Consider the following 19,207-nt stretch of genomic DNA (forward strand, 5'->3'; position numbering starts at 1 on the left):
TAGGATTGTGTGTACACAGCATGTGAATGCATGTGCCCACATGTACGTACTACTGTATGTCCCATCTGGACCGCAGAGCACTGTGTCAGACGCCTCTTGTCCTCGCTACAGTTGCAGTCACCATCAGCACATTTCCAGCTTGTGTAAACACAATAAGAGCAGGGGTCGCCCTCAGGTCACATACACTGCGAGTGGCTTTTATACCGGCTCTATGAAAGTTTGATTCCAGCCAACACAAAGGCAGCACGGCGGACACGAGGACTAACACAGATACAAGGATTTAAACCGATTATTAAAAAAACAGAAAAGTAATTTTAAGCTGCGCAGATGTCAACACGCGGAAGCTTGTGGACTTTGTGATCACACTTCATTTGCTGATAGAGGGGAGTTTCAGTCGTGAGCAGTGATGTTGCAACTCCAGTGTTGTGCGGAGGCCGTGTCATGTGAGAGCGAGGGAGCTTGTTTATGACAGATCAATCATTTGTGGTGAGTCTTGAAGCTGTAACTTTGTGTGTGTGCGCTGGTTTTTCATTCTGAGCGTTAAGTGCCTGTTTGCTTTCGCTGCCTGCAGCAGTTTGTCTCACATGCAAAGGAACTAATCCTGTTTCCAGATGACACTGGATAAAAGCTAACTGCCTGTTGTAGAAGCATAAGGAGAGATAAAAGGTTATATTATGCATCTATTATCGATATTACAAGATATTTTTCTATATATCTATCTATATTTCCGCCCAGTTATTCATTCAGTCTGCGTATACGGTGACATCCATCATCTTGAAATGTGTCATATTGTTTATCTCATTCCCTGTTCTGCACGGCCAATATTAATAAGCATCAAACTGAGAATTTACAATCTGTGTTCCCCCACAGAGAGGGAGGCCGCTGTGCAGAGATGGCTATGGTATGCCTGACAGATTTTGAGGAGTATGCTAAAGAGCATCTCTCAAAGGCCACCTGGGATTATTATGCAGCTGGAGCGGACGAGTGCTGCACCCGGGACGACAATCTGCTGGCTTACAAGAGGTACAGTGGGGAAAATAAAGTTTAACCCGGATGCCGAATAAGGTCATCGCAAATACACAATCGTAGTGCAGCAACAGTGCTCTAAATGCTAAATTAATGCCTCTTTTGTGTTGTTAGCTGTTGTAGCAGTCCATCTCCAGACTGCACAGGGAGAGCAAACAACATGTTTTTATTGATCATGTGTGTATATGAGTGTGTGCAGTGTCACAGACTAATTTCCACAGATATTCACGCTCTTGGCAACAGATATAATTTATGTTTAAATATTAAACTGCAGGTCACATAAGTGCACACAGCCCGGAAAAAAATGGCAATAAATTAGAGTGTTTGTGGACTTCAAACTGCTGTGACTGATTTCTCTATATACATTACATGTGTGGTTGTGATGCCTTATAATCACAAACAGGCTGTTACATTTTACCCAGTGCACTCTTGCTCCGGCTCCTTGCAGTGACTGAGGAACTGTGTTGAAACTTGCACTACCAATGGGACAAAGACAAATGGCATTTTTTTTTATTTCTTTATCTTGTCAGGACTTTTCCTTCGTGTGTTCTCTTATGCATTCTTCTCAGGTTTGCTAATGTCTTCAGAAAGACTTATAGGCTGCTGCTCCTCACTGCAGCGATCTGTACATATATGTTTTTGCAAACAACAAGCCTTGTTACTAGGGATTTGTTTGCCGGTGCATTAGAAAATGTTCCCCCGGTAGGAATTTAAAGGTTAGGTCTTGGATGGATTGGTGTTAAAGTCAGAGCTTTGGGGAATGAGAATCACATCGTGTCCCGTCTCAGTCTATTCAAAGAAATATGACTTGTCAAACAAAAACAGTGTGTTATTGTCTCAAGATGGATTTCTCCTGAAAGAATGGCTCCATTTGACAAGAATGGATATTAAGAATTTGCAATGCCTTGTCAGCAGATTGCTTTGGTTTCATGGTTTAGTATTTTTTCACTCCAGGGAAGAAAAATGAAGCAGAAACTAAAGCTTGCAATGGGGACAAATATATATTTTGATTTGGTGAAATGTTTGATAACATGTGACGATCCTTGTAACCTACTTTGTCTCTGATGATGTATTGTCATTGTTCGAGATGTTGTGATACAACTCAAAACATGGCAGCTGTCACTTTAATTAATGTATTATATGGTGCATCAGGCTGCCAGTGTTTCAAATCAATGAGTCTGATTGGATTTTGGATCAATGTGAGAAAGTTAGTGGATGAGGCACATATGTCCCTGTTCATTGTCCCCATCAACAGCTTCTTAGCTGCAACGATTATTCACTGAATCGATGAGTAAAGAGACATAAATGTATGAGCAGCTACTCTGATAATCGATCCTTCAATTCAGTCATTTTTCATCACAAAAAATCACAGCTTCTTAAAAGTGACAATGCCTTGTCTTCATGTTACTACATCACAGTAAATCGAATAACTGAAAAACCAAACAAATCGTTTGATGACATTGCCTTTTAATGAAACTGTCATGTGAATTTTTCACAGTTCATATAGAAGATAATCATTAGTTACTGCCCTAATTATCATCACCCACTCTGAGGTCGTAATATGATGTGAGCAAATCACCATATTTTATTTTGGTCAGCATTATCCAAGACAACCTCATCTACCTTTAACCTCCACCCTCCATCCCTGTGACATTATTAGATGTTACTGTTTGCATGTTGATCTGTGTTTCGCTCTCAGGATTCGGCTGAGACCTCGTATTTTACGGGACGTGTCGGTGAGCGACACTCGGACCACGGTGCAGGGCACAGAGATCAGCTTTCCAGTGGGAATCGCCCCGACCGCCTTTCACTGCCTGGCCTGGCATGAGGGGGAGATGGCCACAGCGCGGGGTGAGGAGATGAGATGTGTAGGACTGTTTTTGATTATAGACTCGTTCATTTTATGTTTAACTTTCTCCTGCTTTGGTTAAGAAAACAAGATGAGCTCCTGGCTCAGACACCGACACCGTTTCATGACAGTGTCTTTTCTTGTGTCCACTCATAATGCTAGTTTACAGAGCCAACACTAGATGGAAGCAAACAACTGAGACAATCTTGTGCTGAAGGAAAGATACTGTAATGTTTTTTTTTTTTTGCCAATACAAAGTAATTCAGTCAATAATTTTACATTTTTCATAAAGGTCTTTTAATCCATAGCTGATAAACTTGCCAGCTCAGTTCTCTATGAGCCAATTGAGAGTTGACATGTATTTCAATATATCCAGAGGATGAATATATGAGATAATCTCTGGCAGCATCACACCACAGTTTATATTACTTTATCTCTGGCAGCATCACTCTACTGTACATCAGTGGTGTCAAATGTGCAGCCCATGGGCTAAAACCGGGCTGGCAGAGGGTGTGAAAATTACATAGAAGACATAATATTGTTGAAATTGAAGATATTTTTATCAAGAAATTTCAAGTTGTTCATCATATGTTTTGTAAAAGGATAGTTCATTAACTGAAAACATCTTAAAGGGATAGTTCAACATTTTGGCAAATTGGCCCATTGCCATAATCCTTATAGTTTTAGGAGTATGTTCGTTACCTTCATTTGTCGGTGCAAGCTATTTTTAGAACGGCGGAGCAGAGGTAAATTCATGCAAAACCGCTGATACGCTGATACCAGTCAGGGGCAGTTTTTCAGCAAGCAGTCTCTGCATTTACCTCTAAAACAATTATTATCTCATAGCGTGGTGAATGTGCAGGTCACAACTTGTCCACCAGAGCGTTTTGGAGTTGTTAGATTGTGTATTTGATTAGTTTGATGAGGGAAACCAAGAAATCCCATGAGCCTCCGTAGCGTAGCTCTGAGCAGCTCGCGGCTCTGCTCCGCCGTTCTAAAAATAGCTTGCACCGACAATTAAAGGTAATGAACCTACTCCTAAAACTATAGGGATTATGGCAATGGGCCAATTTGCCCAAATGTTGAACTATCCCTTTAATAATGTACCTGAATAAAGGGGAAAATTATTTTTATTTATAGGTTATTATGCTATTATTTTACTGGTCCAGCCCACTTGAGATCAAATTGCACTGTTTGTGGCCCTTGAACTAAAGCTCTACATTATATATTACATTCTGATACACAGTTTGCTGTGGCACTAACCTCTCAGATCTACATGTTAATGTGTAAAAATCGTTTGTGCTCCGCAGCCACAGAGGCGCTCAACACCTGCTACATCACCAGCACCTACTCCACCTGCTCAGTGGAGGAGATCGTGGCGGCGGCGCCAAACGGTTACCGCTGGTTCCAGCTCTACGTGTACCGGGACCGGAAGCTGTCGGAGCAGATCGTGCACCGCGTGGAGGCTCTGGGCTACAAGGCCCTGGTCCTCACCGTCGACGTCCCCTACACGGGGAAGCGCCGCAACGACATCCGCAACCAGTTCAAGCTGCCGCCTCACCTCAAGGTCAAAAACTTCGATGGAGTGTTCCAGGTGAGAGCTGGTAAAACACGTTTTTGTGTCGAAACAGATGTAAAATCCATTTGTTCCTCTAAGTGGATACTTAAGCTGTACTGGTGCAACCTCACTAATAGCAGGAGGCAGCGGGCCCAGAGGAGTACGGGATCCCGGCCAACACCTTGGACCCCTCCATCAGCTGGAAAGACGTGTACTGGCTGCAGTCCATCACCCGCCTGCCTATTATCATCAAGGGCATCCTGACCAAGGAGGACGCGGAGCTGGCCGTGGAGCACGGTGTCCAGGGCATCATCGTGTCCAACCACGGGGGGAGACAGCTGGACGGAGGCCCAGCTTCGGTATCACATCACCTCTTACATTACATTTAAGAGAATCTAACTCTAAACAGGGAAATGTTGCACAACCTGTGGTAACATTCAGGGATGAAAAAGAGAAAAGCTGAGTTCGAGAAAGTTAAACAAGGCAAAAAAGAGAACTCGCAACACTGCCTTCTCCTGAAATAGAAAATATATTTATACAAGGGCTACATATCTTCGTCAGGTCAATGATATACATTCAGGGATATCCAGCCTGTACCAGACCGTGTGCACTGTTTCTATAAACTGTAATGGCCTTGTTAAAGCTTCATGCTTCTGCTGCATCAACAGATCGACGCGCTGTCGGAGATCGTGGACACGGTGCAGGGCAGGATCGAGGTTTATCTGGACGGAGGAATCCGGACGGGGAGTGATGTGTTGAAGGCGCTGGCCCTGGGAGCCAAGTGTGTTTTTATTGGTCGTCCAGCAGTGTGGGGCCTTGCATACAAGGTACTGATATGAGAGCGCAGTGTATGTGACGCTCTGTTTGACTGCAGCCACTTTAGGGTTTTTCTCTTTATTAAAATTATTATTACTAACAGTTATCTGTCTGTATTGGCACAACTCCTCCTCTGCTTTGATTCTAACCCACATGTCCAAGCTGCACCACTGTCTCTCAGCGCTGTTGTTTATCTTTGATACTGTTGGAGCTCGGACCTTGAGCTAAGATTAATGTGGTTTAACCCTCTGGAGCCTTTGGCCAGTGTTTTATTTACAGTTAGATAACTTAAGTTAATATATCATGTAGACACAAGTCGAGGAAACAACTTGGAAGTGATTAATATCTACAAGTAATCTAATCTATAAAAAACAAGTATCTATCTAAAAGTAAAAAAGGCACAAAATAAAATGCATTATAGCTTAGTTCTTTGCGCAATTCTGCTATATTAGCATGTACAAACTAGTTTTTACAACTTTGAGCTTATCTACAGTATCATAGTTTGATTCATTATGACTAAAGATTTGATCTATAACATTTTTTTGTTTACATAACTTGGGTTATAGAGCTGTTACACGGTCTAAACTCACTCAAATCCATTGAGTCAAGATTTTAATTCCTTTTGCATACAAAATCTGAATCACTACCTCCCTTAGTGTGTGATAGAAGTTCACAAAAACAAAGTCTATAGTAAAAACAAATCAAGTTTTTTTTTCAGAGGACAGAACAATACCATCTTCAGAAACAAAAGTTTGATACGTGTTGATTTTCTAGCTAGAATATGCAGGATTACAGATTGTGTTTTGTGTTTTATAGTAATTGTGGCTCCTGTGTGCTCTTTCAGGGGGAGGAAGGTGTAAGGGAAGTGCTGCAAATCTTAAATGATGAGTTCCGTCTGTCCATGGCTCTATCAGGTTAGTGAACTGTGCAGCATTCGGTGCCAAAACAACCGCATCAATATCCTGTCTGAAGTAACACGTGTCTCATTCAGGTTGCAGGAACGTGGCTGAAATCAACAGGAACCTCATTCAGTTCTCCAAGCTCTAACCAGGCCAGCAGAGGGCAGCACTGAGGACGACCCCACTGAACAGGACTAACCAAGAGCCTGAGAGTGAAATCAATGACCGAGTGGATGGTGTTCACCTCAGGACTCGAGTCTTCATCATGTCAAAGGAAACACAATAGATGCAGAAGCTTCCATGGTTTTGGAAAAACAACATCCACTGTGTGTTCGGGTGCGAGGGTATCCCGGGGAAACTGAGGGACGGCAGCGAAAGATTCAGCAAGTGAATAATAATGAAAGTGTTTTTGCTTTTGGGATTAGAGGGGGATGGAAGGGGGGATGGAGGCACCTACCATGAAACCAACAAACTGCTTTTGGTTTTACTCTAATGAATGCAACAGATACAGAGATAGATGATGGTTTGAGATGCTGCCAGTGCTTGTGCTTTAATAAACACCTGCTGAGGGCGATGAGGAGTTGTTGTTCTTTTCTGTTTTCTGTGTGTGCTTTGGTTTAACAAATCTATATTCAAGGACAGAAATGTAAGGCAGCAGTGCTACAACATACAGGTGTCAGGTGTGTGTCCCAATAAGCAGGACAGGAAGACTAATGTGGTCTGTGTATGAACGTTCATACGGCTTAAAAAAGGTCAAAGATCATCGTGTCTACAGTTTTTGCATGAGATTTTCAGCTTTTATTCAGCAAAAGACACTGAAATATGTAAAATAAATCTAAAAAAGGAAAATTTTGGGTTCTTATTCTGGTCCTATCAAGATAATTAACCTCTTGTTCATGAGTACACCAAAACCTTAAAAACAACTTGTGAAACTCTGCTCATTTAAATAACAGTGCGACTCTCAAATGCGGAAAAAGGCGCCGGCAGTGAGAAAGAGAAGTAACACAGGAAGTGAGTGAGGTCTCGGTTAAGCTAAAGAAACGGTGATACTTGCTCAGATGCTTCAGCTCTCCAACCAGCTGGTGCAGCGCAGCAGACACTCTCTGCTCCGTCTTCCTCTCAAGAGCTCTGGCGGGGAAGAGCGGCAGGCTGGAGGGAGGCCTCGGGTCTAGTCTGCTGAGGAGGATTTCTTCCAGGTAGGTCGGACGGGGTTTTTTTTTTTTTTTAGATCCAGCTTCATGTGAGGCGCCTGCAGGTACAATACATGACAGTGAATGTACGTGTGCACAGTCGGGTGGAAAGCGATCTAAGTGGAGAGTTTACTTCTGTTAAATGCACAATATTCATGACGCTGAGCTGCCAGGTCTGTTCAACTCCTCAGCTGTGAAAGACCTTGAGCGTGGTAACTGTGTGTCACTATGTTTAATGTACGAGGTGCTGAGAATTCAGATTCATTTATACGCTTGTTAGCGTTAACAAAACACCTGCTGATTATAAAACTTTAGGTGCAAAGATGCAGCATTAAGTGGTTTTTAAATCACACATCAACAAGGTCCTTGATCCATTACGTTGGGACATGAAGATGACAGAAGTTCGGGTTCATTGAAGAGCAGCAGATCAGTAGTAAAGAGCTATTCTTCTCTCCTCCTACACATTATCAACACATTATCATAATTAATGTGTGGGAGGTAGCAGCAGGTGTCAACACTTACAGTATACAGTACTATAAAGAAGATGATTTGAAAAAAAAGAAAAAGCTAACCTACTGTACTCTCTCATGTCAGATTACAAATTCAAATGTATACGGCCCCATAAATACAGGCAGATGGCAAACCACAAAACAACAGTAATCATCACAGTGGTGATAGCTTTGTTGAAGACACTGCAGAATAACAGAACAATTGAACAACATTAAAAATTCAACATTCAAGAAAAATTACAGTGCAGTCAATATACATAATGACTGTTGGGAATTATAAACGTGTGGGACAGTATTGTATTATGCACTAAATGCATTTTTTTCCCTGATGGGCTCCTTTGGACATTAATGTAATGTAATATGCACTTTTTTCACTAGTTCTGCATCAGTATTAAGCTGCTCTAAACGATATCTTGTTATTCATAACTGTGTTATTATGACAAGGAGAATAAAGTATCTAAGTCTAAGTCTAAATAGTGAAGTTATTTTACCTGATATTATGTTGGTTTTATTAAGAATACATGTCAGAAGTACTCATGTTGATACCATCTGTTACTGCAGGAGATGCTGGAGCACAAAATACACAAAATATCAAACATAAGAAAAATAAATAAATAATCACAGAGCCTCTGACGTGGCTGATTTTAGTGCATGATAATCTAACTGAAGTTTCAGATTGCAGTGCAGAGGATGTGGGAACTGAATGTTTTACTGCTCAGCAAACACAGCACTGTAAATAAAACCTGTCATTGGCCGCGTATGAACACATAAGGGTTGCACTGGGAAATTTGCTGAAAAAGGTTTTGAAAAGAGAAGTTCAGTGTGGTGTCTGCTGAACAAGCGATCGCCACATCCAACACAGAATTTATCACAAGGTTTTTAAGGTCAGAGGTGAGTCATCTTACAGAGAACGTGACAGTTTTGCATTTTGTATGTGACTGTAGTCAGGTGTAGGCTGGGAAACCCACTCACTGGGCAAAATACACTAGAATCTAGAGATGTTATTGCCCGCATTTTTCTAATTTTGACCCAATACATGATAAAAATCTGGACTGGACATGCTCTAATCACTGCATTGTAAGATATCATATGGTCATCTGGATAATTGGAGTTCAGTGTGCTACCAAACCGTCCTGTGTCGCCCACCAAAAAATGTTTTTCTGTCCATTAAAACTCTTTCTCTTTCACGTAGGAGGTCTCACCAGCGAAACCGCAGCCCTCAGCCCCCAGCTGCCAATGACATGGGGTAAGGTGGTCACATAGTTAAACACTCTTGCAGTTAGGTGTCGTTGAATTTATCACTTACTGGAGCCAATTCTTCAAGTCTGAAGGAAAATCGCAAGTGTCTGATTTTCCTGTCTTCACACCTGAGCCTTAAATATTTCATCATTTGGATTCCTGCACAATGAATTTAAATGTTATTTACCACGTAAAATTTAAATAATGAGTAGAAACACACTTGAAAAACAATTAGACAAGGTTTATTGTCGCTCAGTAATGTCACAGTTACAGTTGAGAGCAGGTTTCAGTCCTGTGTTTTGAATTTTAGTGATGGGCTACAGCCTCTTTGTTTGATGCTCATTAATCTTCCATTTAAAAAATTGATGAGAGAAACTGGAAAAACACTGTCTTGGGTTTGATGTACTCTAAGTAATGTACTAAATGCATCTTACCTGAACTCTAGTCTTGCTTGTTACGAAAGACAGAGTAGAAGTGGTGCAGCTGAAAATGGTTCACTGGTTCCTCATTTTCAGGTCACTGGAGACACAAGACAAAACAGAAAAGGGGTTTTTGCGAGCTGGGTTGAGACGCAGGGCAAAATGCTTCAGATTAGAGATAGTTCAGTTTAGGCAAAAGATGTGAGATCTGCTTGAGTCTGTGAAGAAAGTGGCTTTTGTAAACAGCCCAACACTAAATGAGCATCAACGTCTAACCATTGCTATTTAAACTGTGAAAAAACTCTCAATCAAAAACCGATTGTATATAATTATATTATGTTCAGCAATGTTCAGCTTTATTGTCTTGAGTGTACAAACCAAATTTTGACAAGACAATAAAGCTGAACATTGCTGAACATAATTTAATTATATACAATTGATTTTTGATTGAGTGTTTTTTCACAGTTTAAATGGCAATGGTTAGACGTTGATGATCATTTAGTGTTGGGCTGTTTACAAACTTGCAAACACTTTACACTTTGTTATTGACTTGATTAATTGCCCCGGTGCAGGGGTAGTGGAGACGACAGTGGGGCGGGGAGGCTGAGCCGCAGACTGTCTCGTCTGGGCAGCAGGAGAGACAGGGACCAACCGAGACCTCCGGCTCAGCAGGAGAGGCCTGCAGCTCCTCCCGACAGAGACCCTCAGCAAGGTGTGTGTCCGCTGGCTTTGATTTGACTTTGTAATGATTAATCCCATCTGACAGAAGATGACTGCACCTGAGATTATCAAACCCAGAACACATGAAGCAGTCAGAAGCGTTGTACCTACCTGACTTTTCTGACTTTCTCTCTGTGCTTGGCTGTATAGATGAGAGGCCGTCTCCACCATCCCCTACTCCACCTCCTGCCCTAGCGCAGGCTCCTGTTCCTCTCTCCCTACCAAAGGATACACCACCCAAACGCCCAGACAAAGCGACAAAGCCCAAACTTCCCCCTCGGCCTCTGTCCAAAGTGTTCAGTAGCACTGACCATGGATCAGCTGTGTTGCAGGTACATATCTGTGACTTGCAGACTAATGATAAAATGCAGTTTGCTAAGCTCTTCATGACACATCTTGTTTTGTTTTTGTTTTTTTTTTCCCCTCACAGGGATTTGATTGTTTTCGGGCAGATGAGACTCTGTGTGACGTCGTCTTAGTTCCTGGAGACAGCAAGGAACGGTTCCCAGTCCACAGGGTGATCATGGCGTCTTCTAGTGACTATTTCAAGGCAATGTTTACAGGTGAGTTTTCCTGTCTCTGCAGCTGAAGGCAGACAACATAAAACAACTGAAGTGGTGAAACGTATGCAGTGATGAATGCAAATAGTCCAACAAAGCAGAACGGCAGCTGAGTGAGGCTGTATGCTAACTTCAGAATGCTAATGCCCTCACAGTATTCAATGTTTTGGAGGAATTTAAATGTTGACCTTTGGGTGAAGCCACGGCTGTTTACTGGTGGAAATATCATCATCATCATCATCAAAGTTGGTAGAATTTATTTTCTGAGGGCAATCCGACAGGATTCCTTTCAGTCAAGACCTAAGTAGAGAACTAACAAAAACACAAACATGACAAGTCCGAACTGATGCAGTCAGTAGCTTCTCGTTTCTTACACAACCATGTCACAAGACGCATCATGTGGTCGTGGAGAAGATGTTAATCTGTTTCAGAAGGGTCAAATTATTGGCATCAAGCAATATAAAACATGTAAAGAGATTTCTGAGACAACTAAAATTGGGTTAAGAACTGTCCAACGCATTATTAAAAACTGGAAGGAGAGTGGGGAACCATCATCTTCAAGGAAGAAACGTGGTCCAATGTGACCACAGAGTCCAGACCTGAACCCCGTTGAGAATCTTTGAAAAATGAATGCAACTCTGGATGGAAATAAATGTTGTGACATTGCAGAAGCTTATTGAAATGATGCCACAGCGAACGCGTGCTGTAATCAAAGCTAAAGGCGGTCCAACAAAATATTAGAGTGTGTGACTTTTGTTTTAGATGGGCAGTGTATTACCAAGTCTCCAGTGCAAGGAAATGTTGGTTTCCTTCCTTTTGAGGCTGCAAAGAGTGAAAGATGAACTGCTGTCTGTAGAACTGTTTTTAGATTTTTACCACCAGCTGCTCAAAATATACTTTGTCCCAATGTTGGTGCCAGAGCAAAATGGTCATGTTGAACGGGGTTATTATGTGCTGGAAAGGTTTGATGCTCTGTTATGTTGCCATGCTCACATGCTGTTTTTTATGTGAGCGAGAAAAATCTAAATGCTGCTGCTTTTATTGTAGCTACCTTGCACATGTTTATAAAGCCTAAATATAAACTGACTTATCTTTGCCAGTTGTTTTAAATTTGATGTTTATATAAAGGGACGTAAATATAGAGTAGCAAGACAGGTTTTACTTTCAGATAAAATAAAAGGAAGAGAAAGTAGATAAAGGCCGTCTTTTACTGTATTCTGTATAAGGCTACTGTCTTTCAGTTGCCTTTGACGACTAAATTGACTTCGGTATCTCTATTAACCTTTCATGGCAGGAGCTACAGTAGCCTTCTTTATATCTTGCTGACAACGCACTTGGGCATCTGGTCCTTTACAAGTCAGATCCTCTGAAATGATGCCGAGTCATTCATTCATTCACCTTGTCCTTGTCTCTTTGCACTTTGTTTTTTCTCAAGGAGGCATGAGGGAGCAGGAGATGAGGGAGATCAAGCTGCATGGGGTCACAAAGTCGGGTTTAAAGAACATCATAGACTTCATTTACACATCCAAAGTCAGCCTGGACATGGGTAATCTCCAGGACACTCTGGAGGCTGCAAACTTCCTGCAGGTCATGCCTGTGCTCAGCTTCTGTAATCAGCTTCTTAGCCGAGAGGTGAGAGGTTTTCCTTTCTGTTCAGTGTCACTCTGCATCAATGCATTAATTATATTCAAGTACACTGGCTCATGAAGATGTCCTTCCTATGTACTGTACACTTTCTCAGTGTCCATTATGCAGTACAGAATTAGAGGACATTATGACTGAGCCATTTATGTTACGAAAAATGATTTTTTTTTAAAATCTAATCCATCTGGTTTATGTATTGTTTGTTGACAGATCACTATTGATAACTGTGTGGAAATTGAGCGCATCGCAACAGACTTGCTTCTGGAGGATGTTCTGCTGAATATAGGTGAGAGATTTTAAACTATATCAACCTCCAGAACCTTAACCATCACTGAAATATACAACATCATCACTAATATTTTACTGCACCAGGTGTACTTTTGACTCAAAAACTAAATAAAATAATAATAATAAGCTTTATGTATACAGTATATGTTTTTAAAAAACAGTGTTAAAAAGTGCTTTACAAGGCAGCGGAAGAACAAAAGTCACAGGGAAAATAAAAGCAAGAGGTAGATGAAAGAAGGTAGATAAAAAAGTAAAAATTGAAGTAAAATCACAAAAAGTCTCTCAGATAAGAAGGGATTTAAAACTGATAACTGACTCAGCCGACCAGATCTACTGAAATCAGGCAACTACAGTATCATGACTATTGTTGACTCTCTTTGTCCCATCAAACCCAGGTGAGTTTGTGGGCCAGAACCTCGCGGCGTTGGTGCAGTGCGACCGCTACCTGCAGCTCTCTGAGACCAGCATGGCCAACGCTCTCTCCAGCAACTCACTGGAAGGTTTCTCTGAACTGGAGCTCTACCAAATCGCCAGAGGATGGCTGGACCACGACGCCTCCGCGCGCCACTCATCCGTCTACGCCTTAATGCGCCATATTCGCTTCCCGCTGATGAGCCCCAACGAGCTGATTCAGATCTCGCAGGACGAAGAAGACGGAGGCAACTCCCTGATGCGCTCCGACACGGCCTGCGTGAACCTGCTGCTGGAGGCCAGCAACTACCAGATGATGCCTTTCATGCAGCCGGCCCTGCAAACCGAGCGGACGCAAATACGCTCAGACTCCACACACATCCTGGCGCTTGGTGGCGTGATGCGGCAGCAGCTGGTGGTGAGCCGGGAGCTGAGGCTCTATGATGAAAACACCGGCTACTGGAGAGCCCTGAGGCCCATGGAGGTGCCGCGCTACCAGCACGGTGTGGCTCTTCTGGGCGGCTTCCTCTTCATTGTAGGAGGTCAGTGTTTATTTTCATCACAGTTTACATTGCCAAGTGTGACATGACGTAAGTGAAAAACTGATGGTGAACTTGTTTTTTTTTAGGCCAGAGCACGTATGACACAAAGGGGAAGACGGCCATAGACAGCGCCTACCGCTATGACCCGCGCTTCGACAAGTGGCTTCAGATCGCTTCGCTCAACGAAAAGCGGACCTTCTTCCACCTCAGCGCTCTGAAGGGGAAACTGTTTGCAGTGGGAGGGAGGAACGCCTCGGGGGAGATCGGTGAGCTGCTATTAATTCTTGTTCTACTTCTGCTGTCAGCACCGCTTTTACTACCGTCAGCTGATGCACTGGTTATTCATTTTAAGCATTAATCAATTTATTAATACAGCCCATGAAGAATTGCAGCTTAAATGACTTGACCTTTTTTTTTACTGTAGCAAAAATGATAACAATCAAGATATTTAAGCCAATATTTATTAATGTCTGTAACTCTGATCAGACACGGTGGAGTGCTACAACTTGAAGAAGAATGAGTGGACGTTGGTGGCCAATATGGTGGAGCCTCACTACGGACATGCTGGGACAGTTCATGGAGGCCTCATGTACATCTCAGGTAAAACAATACTCTGGAAATCAACCCTGTTGTTTTGCTTTCTCTATCTTCTACTGAAGTTAGCATGCTAACCAGCTAGCCCCCACTAGCACTGACCCACTCGCCACTTTCCGATACCGAGTCACTGTAGAGTCCAATCTGAACTGGAGGAGTGGCTCTGCTCACCACCACCATCTCTGAATGAAAACTTACTTATAAACCCTATATTATTGCCATTAGTTACATTATTAAACCATTACAAATAGTGGCTTTTCAGAAAATGGGAACCTACGAGATGCAAAAAAAAAATGCACAATTCAAAAATACATTAAGCATTAAAACAAAGATTGAAACCCTTTTTAAAAAGTTATGGTGGTTATTTAAAACAAAAATGCAGTTCTACATTTTGTACAGAACACACAGGTGAGATAGCGTCTTCCTAAACCACCCCTAATACTGTTTAAAAAGTGACTCAACTAACCGTTTTCTGATGAAAGACCTCTGTGGTTAAGGTCTGGCCCTGAGAAGTAAAAACCAAATGCGTGGGGAACAGATCATGGTCATAGTTAGAGCTATGGAGAACTTGCATTTGTGGTGAAAAGAAACTAACACAGACTGTTTGACAAACAATGCTGTGAACATCAAATCATCAAACCAGAACTGTGCAGCTGTACAACAAATGTCTTGCACCGAGAGAGAGAGCAGCCAATAATCCATCAGTCCATCAAAGAAAATAACATAAGGGTCATTTTAAGTGTCAGTAAATGTCCTGTTGTTTCCCTGGTGAACCTCCAAACTCAAAACCATTGATATATAACATAAATAATGTCACTAAAGAAAAGAGTCAGAAATCCTTGAGTCATCATGGAGTCATCATGAGTCATGTGTTTTAAATCTCTAGCTTTCTTGACTGATTGGGATGCTTTAAAATGTCAAAAACCCTGTATATCCTATATAAACTAGACAGATGCAGATGATTAATTTTCCAACAGTCTTTTACACAAAAACCTGCTAAAGGAGATTATGACGAGCACTGTAAAAAAGGTGACTTGAGGTTCCGCTTTAAGAAGATGAATTATCGACAACGCTTGCTTGGTCGACGTATTTGAAACCACTTCCTGTTTAGAAGCGGATTCTCACGAGCTGCTCTTCGCCCGTTCTGAGGCAGGTTATTTAACAACCTTGGACAGGAAATGGGCTTCTCATGTCGAGAGCAGAGTTTCATGTGTAGGACTGAATGGCAGGAAACATAAAAACTTGTGGTCGAAGCAGGCCACAGCACTATGCAGCATATATACTCCCCTATACTGTGGTGGTAACACTGTCTGGGAGAATACAACACATGCTTTACTAAGACACAACAGCCTGTTATCACACACATACTGTATTGATTTAACCACACCATAGTTTTGAGCTGCAACTCAGACTTAGCATTACATAAACAAAAGGCATCTAGAGTCTGTGCATATACGAAATTCTGTGCAACTGTTGTACACTCCTTGAGAGAAAGCACAGAGATGATTGTCCGGCCTATCAGAGTGTTATGGCTAACATGTTAAAACAAAACGTTGCCTACGCAGCTGGCAGAAACAGGGCGACACGAGAATTCCTGTGCATGTTATTGTTCTGCTTTTGTCAGTCAGTCTAGTTTCTGTGGTGTTCGACACCTGCCCACTTATCTGTCTTCTTGCGGGTTACTAAATCTTTGAGTTTTTCAAATATACAGTGAGCTTGACGTGTTACCACCCACACTGGAAAAAGAGGTCAAATTTTCATATATGAAACAATGATGTCAAAAGGAATGTCCAAAACTTTGAGCCAAAAGTGGTAAAAACAAGACATTAAAAAAGCTATAAAACTGGTAATAAGCTCAAGTCTACTTAGCCGTTGGTTTACACTTACTAAATACTTGAAATTTAAAGGGATAGTTCAGCATTTTGGCAAATTGGCCCATTGCTATAATCCCTATAGTTTTAGGAGTAGGTTTGATACCTTTAATTGTCGGTGCAAGCTATTTTTAGACAAAGGCAACTAGCTGCTCAGAGCTACGCTATGGAGGATTTCTTGGTTTCCCTCATCAAACTCATCAAATACACAATCCAACAACTCTAAAACGCTCTGGTGGACAAGTTGTGACCTGCACATTCACCACGATGAGTTTGATGAGGGAAAACAAGAAATCCCATTAGTCTCCGTAGCGTAGCTCTGAGCAGCTCGCGGCTCTGCTCCGCCGATCTAAAAATAGCTTGCACCGAGAATTAAAGGTAACAAACCTATTCCTAAAACTATAGGGATTATGGCAATGGGCCAATTTGCCAAAATGTTGAACTATCCCTTTAACAGATTTAGTACATGAAAGATCTTTTTATGGAGGGATATTCTCAACATGCTGTAATATTTGTTGGATTCTCCTTTTGTCACACAGGGGGCATCACACGCGACACCTTCCAGAAGGAGCTCTGGTGTTACGATCCCGCCGCCGACGCCTGGAGTCGACGCGCCGACATGATCGACCTCCGCGGCCTCCACTGCATGTGCACGGTCGAAGACAAACTCTACGTCATGGGCGGGAATCACTTCCGAGGCAGCAGCGACTACGACGACGTCCTGGGCTGCGAGTACTACAGCCCGGAGACCGACCAGTGGACGACGGTGGCGGCCATGCCTCGGGGCCAAAGCGACGTGGGCGTGACTGTGTTTAACGGGCAGATCTATGTGGTGGGGGGCTACTCGTGGAACAGCAGATGCATGGTTGACATTGTGCAGCGGTACGACCCGGAGCAGGACACGTGGGACAGAGTGTTCAACGTGCTGGAGCCGCTGGGGGGGATCCGCGCCTGTACGATGACGGTTCATCTGCCGGAGGGGTCAGTGGACGAGGCTCAGATACAGGAGTGCCCGCTGTCCACGGAAAAGAGTTGAGAGCTCACCAAAGACGGATGAGTGAGTGAGTGTCTGGTCGACCGGCGAGACACAGTTTTAGAAAGAGAGTAAAACAGGAAATAAGTGTGGGTTGCAAGCTTGGCTGGCTAACTAGCTAACATCAGCACTCTGCAGAAAGTTCACTCTATCGAACACTATCTTCAGTGCCACTTCCTGTCCTTCCCTTTTCTGCCAGCCGCAGCCTCTCTTCTGCTCTGCTGCACGTGAGCTTGTGCTTGTCAGTCTGCAGCTACAGTATAAAGCAAATGAAAGGAAGCCCTCAATGCATCCTCTGTATATATATGTAAAAGAAAAAAAGGTCAAACCCTCTGAGTATTGATGTTTCAGGTCAAAAGTTCAAGGTGAACTCTCAGCCAAACAAGGATCAGTTAGACAGAAGGCAAATCCATGTGTTCACTGAAATGAAAAGGAGGTAATAATGTGGTTGAACGATAAAACTTATACTCATAAACCGACCGAAAACATGCCAGACCTTTCGTCTATTATGACGCAAAAGCTCACGGGAATACATTGAACTCTGTGTGTCATAATGTAGGATGAAGGACTGTGCTGCACAAAAGCCACAGTGCGGTTGATTTGTGGTATTTTTTTGTGTCAGGATAATAATGAAGTTCTGTGGCACAGAGTCACAAGATCTGTAAGCCGGACTCTGGCCACAAAGACAGATTGTCTTCATTATGTTTTTTGGGAACTCGAATCAGAACTTGCTGTTTAGCCAGTAACTACCACGAAGGGCTTTCACAATAAAACTTTTGTGTATTGTTGAACAGACACATACAGCAGGAGGCAATCACCTCAACAAAAACTGCAATAAAACCTATAATACAGCTCAATTTATGGCGGGACCTACTGGTTTCTTTACAGTCTTGACCCGAGGGTTTCCTGTACCAAGGGCCTCTGTTAAACATCTATATCAATTCCATGAAACATGAATATAAAGAAAAGTAGCATGTGTTTTTTTTTTTTTTTAGACTTCCAGCCTTTCATGCCACCCATGAAGCCTGCAGAGAAAACACCGTTCATTTCCCCATCTCCCTTTGTGAAACTTCCTGAGCCTTTATGTTTGAGAGAGAAAGAACCTGAATCATTTCCAGCCATCTTAACAAGGCTGGTTTGGTTTTCCCCCTGTCAGTCTGTGTGTAAATGTGTCATCGTGGTCTTGAAGACACCTCCTGTGGTGGGAACTAACACAGAGGCGGTGGTGGCAGATGTCTGCTTGTGTGTCTGTGCAAAATGCAGAAAACAAAACTTTACAGGTGTGTAGTTAAGATCTAAAATGAAGGCTGGGGTTAAAGCTCGGTGTGGTCTGACCCATGAGTACTGAGTTTTGGTTATAACTACTGAGTATTCATGTAATAATGCAGTATCAAGTTGTGGGAACTTGTGTAAAAATGTAGTATTAACAGAGTTCTCATGTAATCAAGTAGCTCATGACTACTTAGAGTTATAACTAATGAGTACTCATGGGTCAGAGGGCATCATAGTTTAAATGATCCAATAAGAAGATGATTCACTCAATGTTTACTGTTTGATACTAATTAATTAAGTAAACTAGGGTAAACCACTCATGTAATTGTTGTATATCATACATTGTTATAATGCAAGCTCAGTCAATAACAGTGTGTATGTTGTGTTTTGTATATTTATATTGATTTGCAGTGTTTTATGATAAAAAAAAATAAAAATAAAATGTTGATTAATATGTTCCTTGTGTTACACCGAGTTCACTTTATTAACTGTAAGTGAGGGACAAACGCTCCCATTAGACATGAGGTCCTTCAACAGACACAGGCATGATAACACACACACACGCACACACACTTATCACCTGACGCAACTGAATGACGACGAAGCTAGCTACCCTTGGAAATCCATCCTTCACCTCCAGATAAGACGACAGACAGTTGTTATTTCGACTGCTATGTCAGGGACGACAAACACTGAAGCAGACAGCTCCTACTCTTGTGAGGTGTGAGACAAGGAAACACATCAGCATCAGCGTCCAGAGACTGAGC

The 19,207-nt window shown here is 42.3% G+C and overlaps 2 protein-coding genes across 4 annotated transcripts; both read left to right on the top strand.

The window, feature by feature from the left end:
• Positions 1–241: 241 nt before the first annotated feature.
• Positions 242–6,723, top strand: hao2 (hydroxyacid oxidase 2 (long chain)). Of its 2 annotated transcripts, none has more exons than XM_083997441.1 (8): positions 242–486; positions 871–1,023; positions 2,726–2,877; positions 4,186–4,469; positions 4,571–4,792; positions 5,102–5,260; positions 6,094–6,163; positions 6,241–6,723. In XM_083997441.1, the coding sequence occupies exons 2-8, from the start codon at positions 893–895 to the stop codon at positions 6,294–6,296; spliced, it is 1,074 nt and encodes a 357-aa protein (XP_083853567.1). In that variant the 5' UTR covers positions 242–486; positions 871–892; the 3' UTR covers positions 6,297–6,723. The 2 variants fall into 2 exon arrangements, with proteins under 2 accessions (XP_083853567.1, XP_083853568.1); XM_083997442.1 differs by lacking the exon at positions 242–486 and adding an exon at positions 511–666.
• A 508-nt stretch (positions 6,724–7,231) lies between these two features.
• On the top strand, positions 7,232–18,810 carry LOC311004329 (kelch-like protein 9). 2 transcript variants are annotated; one of them, XM_083996331.1, is made up of 11 exons: positions 7,232–7,344; positions 9,040–9,093; positions 10,078–10,217; positions 10,376–10,557; positions 10,656–10,788; positions 12,221–12,417; positions 12,640–12,715; positions 13,113–13,670; positions 13,757–13,936; positions 14,157–14,270; positions 16,675–18,810. In XM_083996331.1, exons 2-11 carry the CDS (start codon positions 9,089–9,091, stop codon positions 17,169–17,171), a joined length of 2,082 nt encoding a protein of 693 aa, XP_083852457.1. In that variant the 5' UTR covers positions 7,232–7,344; positions 9,040–9,088; the 3' UTR covers positions 17,172–18,810. The 2 variants fall into 2 exon arrangements, with proteins under 2 accessions (XP_083852457.1, XP_083852458.1); XM_083996332.1 differs by having other exon boundaries at positions 7,290–7,344; positions 10,084–10,217.
• Positions 18,811–19,207: the final 397 nt, after the last annotated feature.

Source organism: Trachurus trachurus, assembly GCF_905171665.1.
Source record: "Trachurus trachurus genome assembly, chromosome: 21".
NCBI lineage: Eukaryota > Metazoa > Chordata > Actinopteri > Carangiformes > Carangidae > Trachurus > Trachurus trachurus.

What these genes read in the sequence shown, in the direction of transcription:
- LOC311004329 (XM_083996331.1), top strand. An exon ending in ATGGATCAGCTGTGTTGCAG is followed by an intron (nt 10,558 to 10,655) that starts GTACATATCTGT and finishes TTCCCCTCACAG; the next exon opens with GGATTTGATTGTTTTCGGGC. An exon ending in GAACGCCTCGGGGGAGATCG is followed by an intron (nt 13,937 to 14,156) that starts GTGAGCTGCTAT and finishes AACTCTGATCAG; the next exon opens with ACACGGTGGAGTGCTACAAC.
- hao2 (XM_083997441.1), top strand. Translation starts at nt 893, where the DNA reads ATGGCTATGGTATGCCTGACAGATTTTGAGGAGTATGCTAAAGAGCAT. An exon ending in GGAGATGGCCACAGCGCGGG is followed by an intron (nt 2,878 to 4,185) that starts GTGAGGAGATGA and finishes TGTGCTCCGCAG; the next exon opens with CCACAGAGGCGCTCAACACC. An exon ending in ACTTCGATGGAGTGTTCCAG is followed by an intron (nt 4,470 to 4,570) that starts GTGAGAGCTGGT and finishes CCTCACTAATAG; the next exon opens with CAGGAGGCAGCGGGCCCAGA.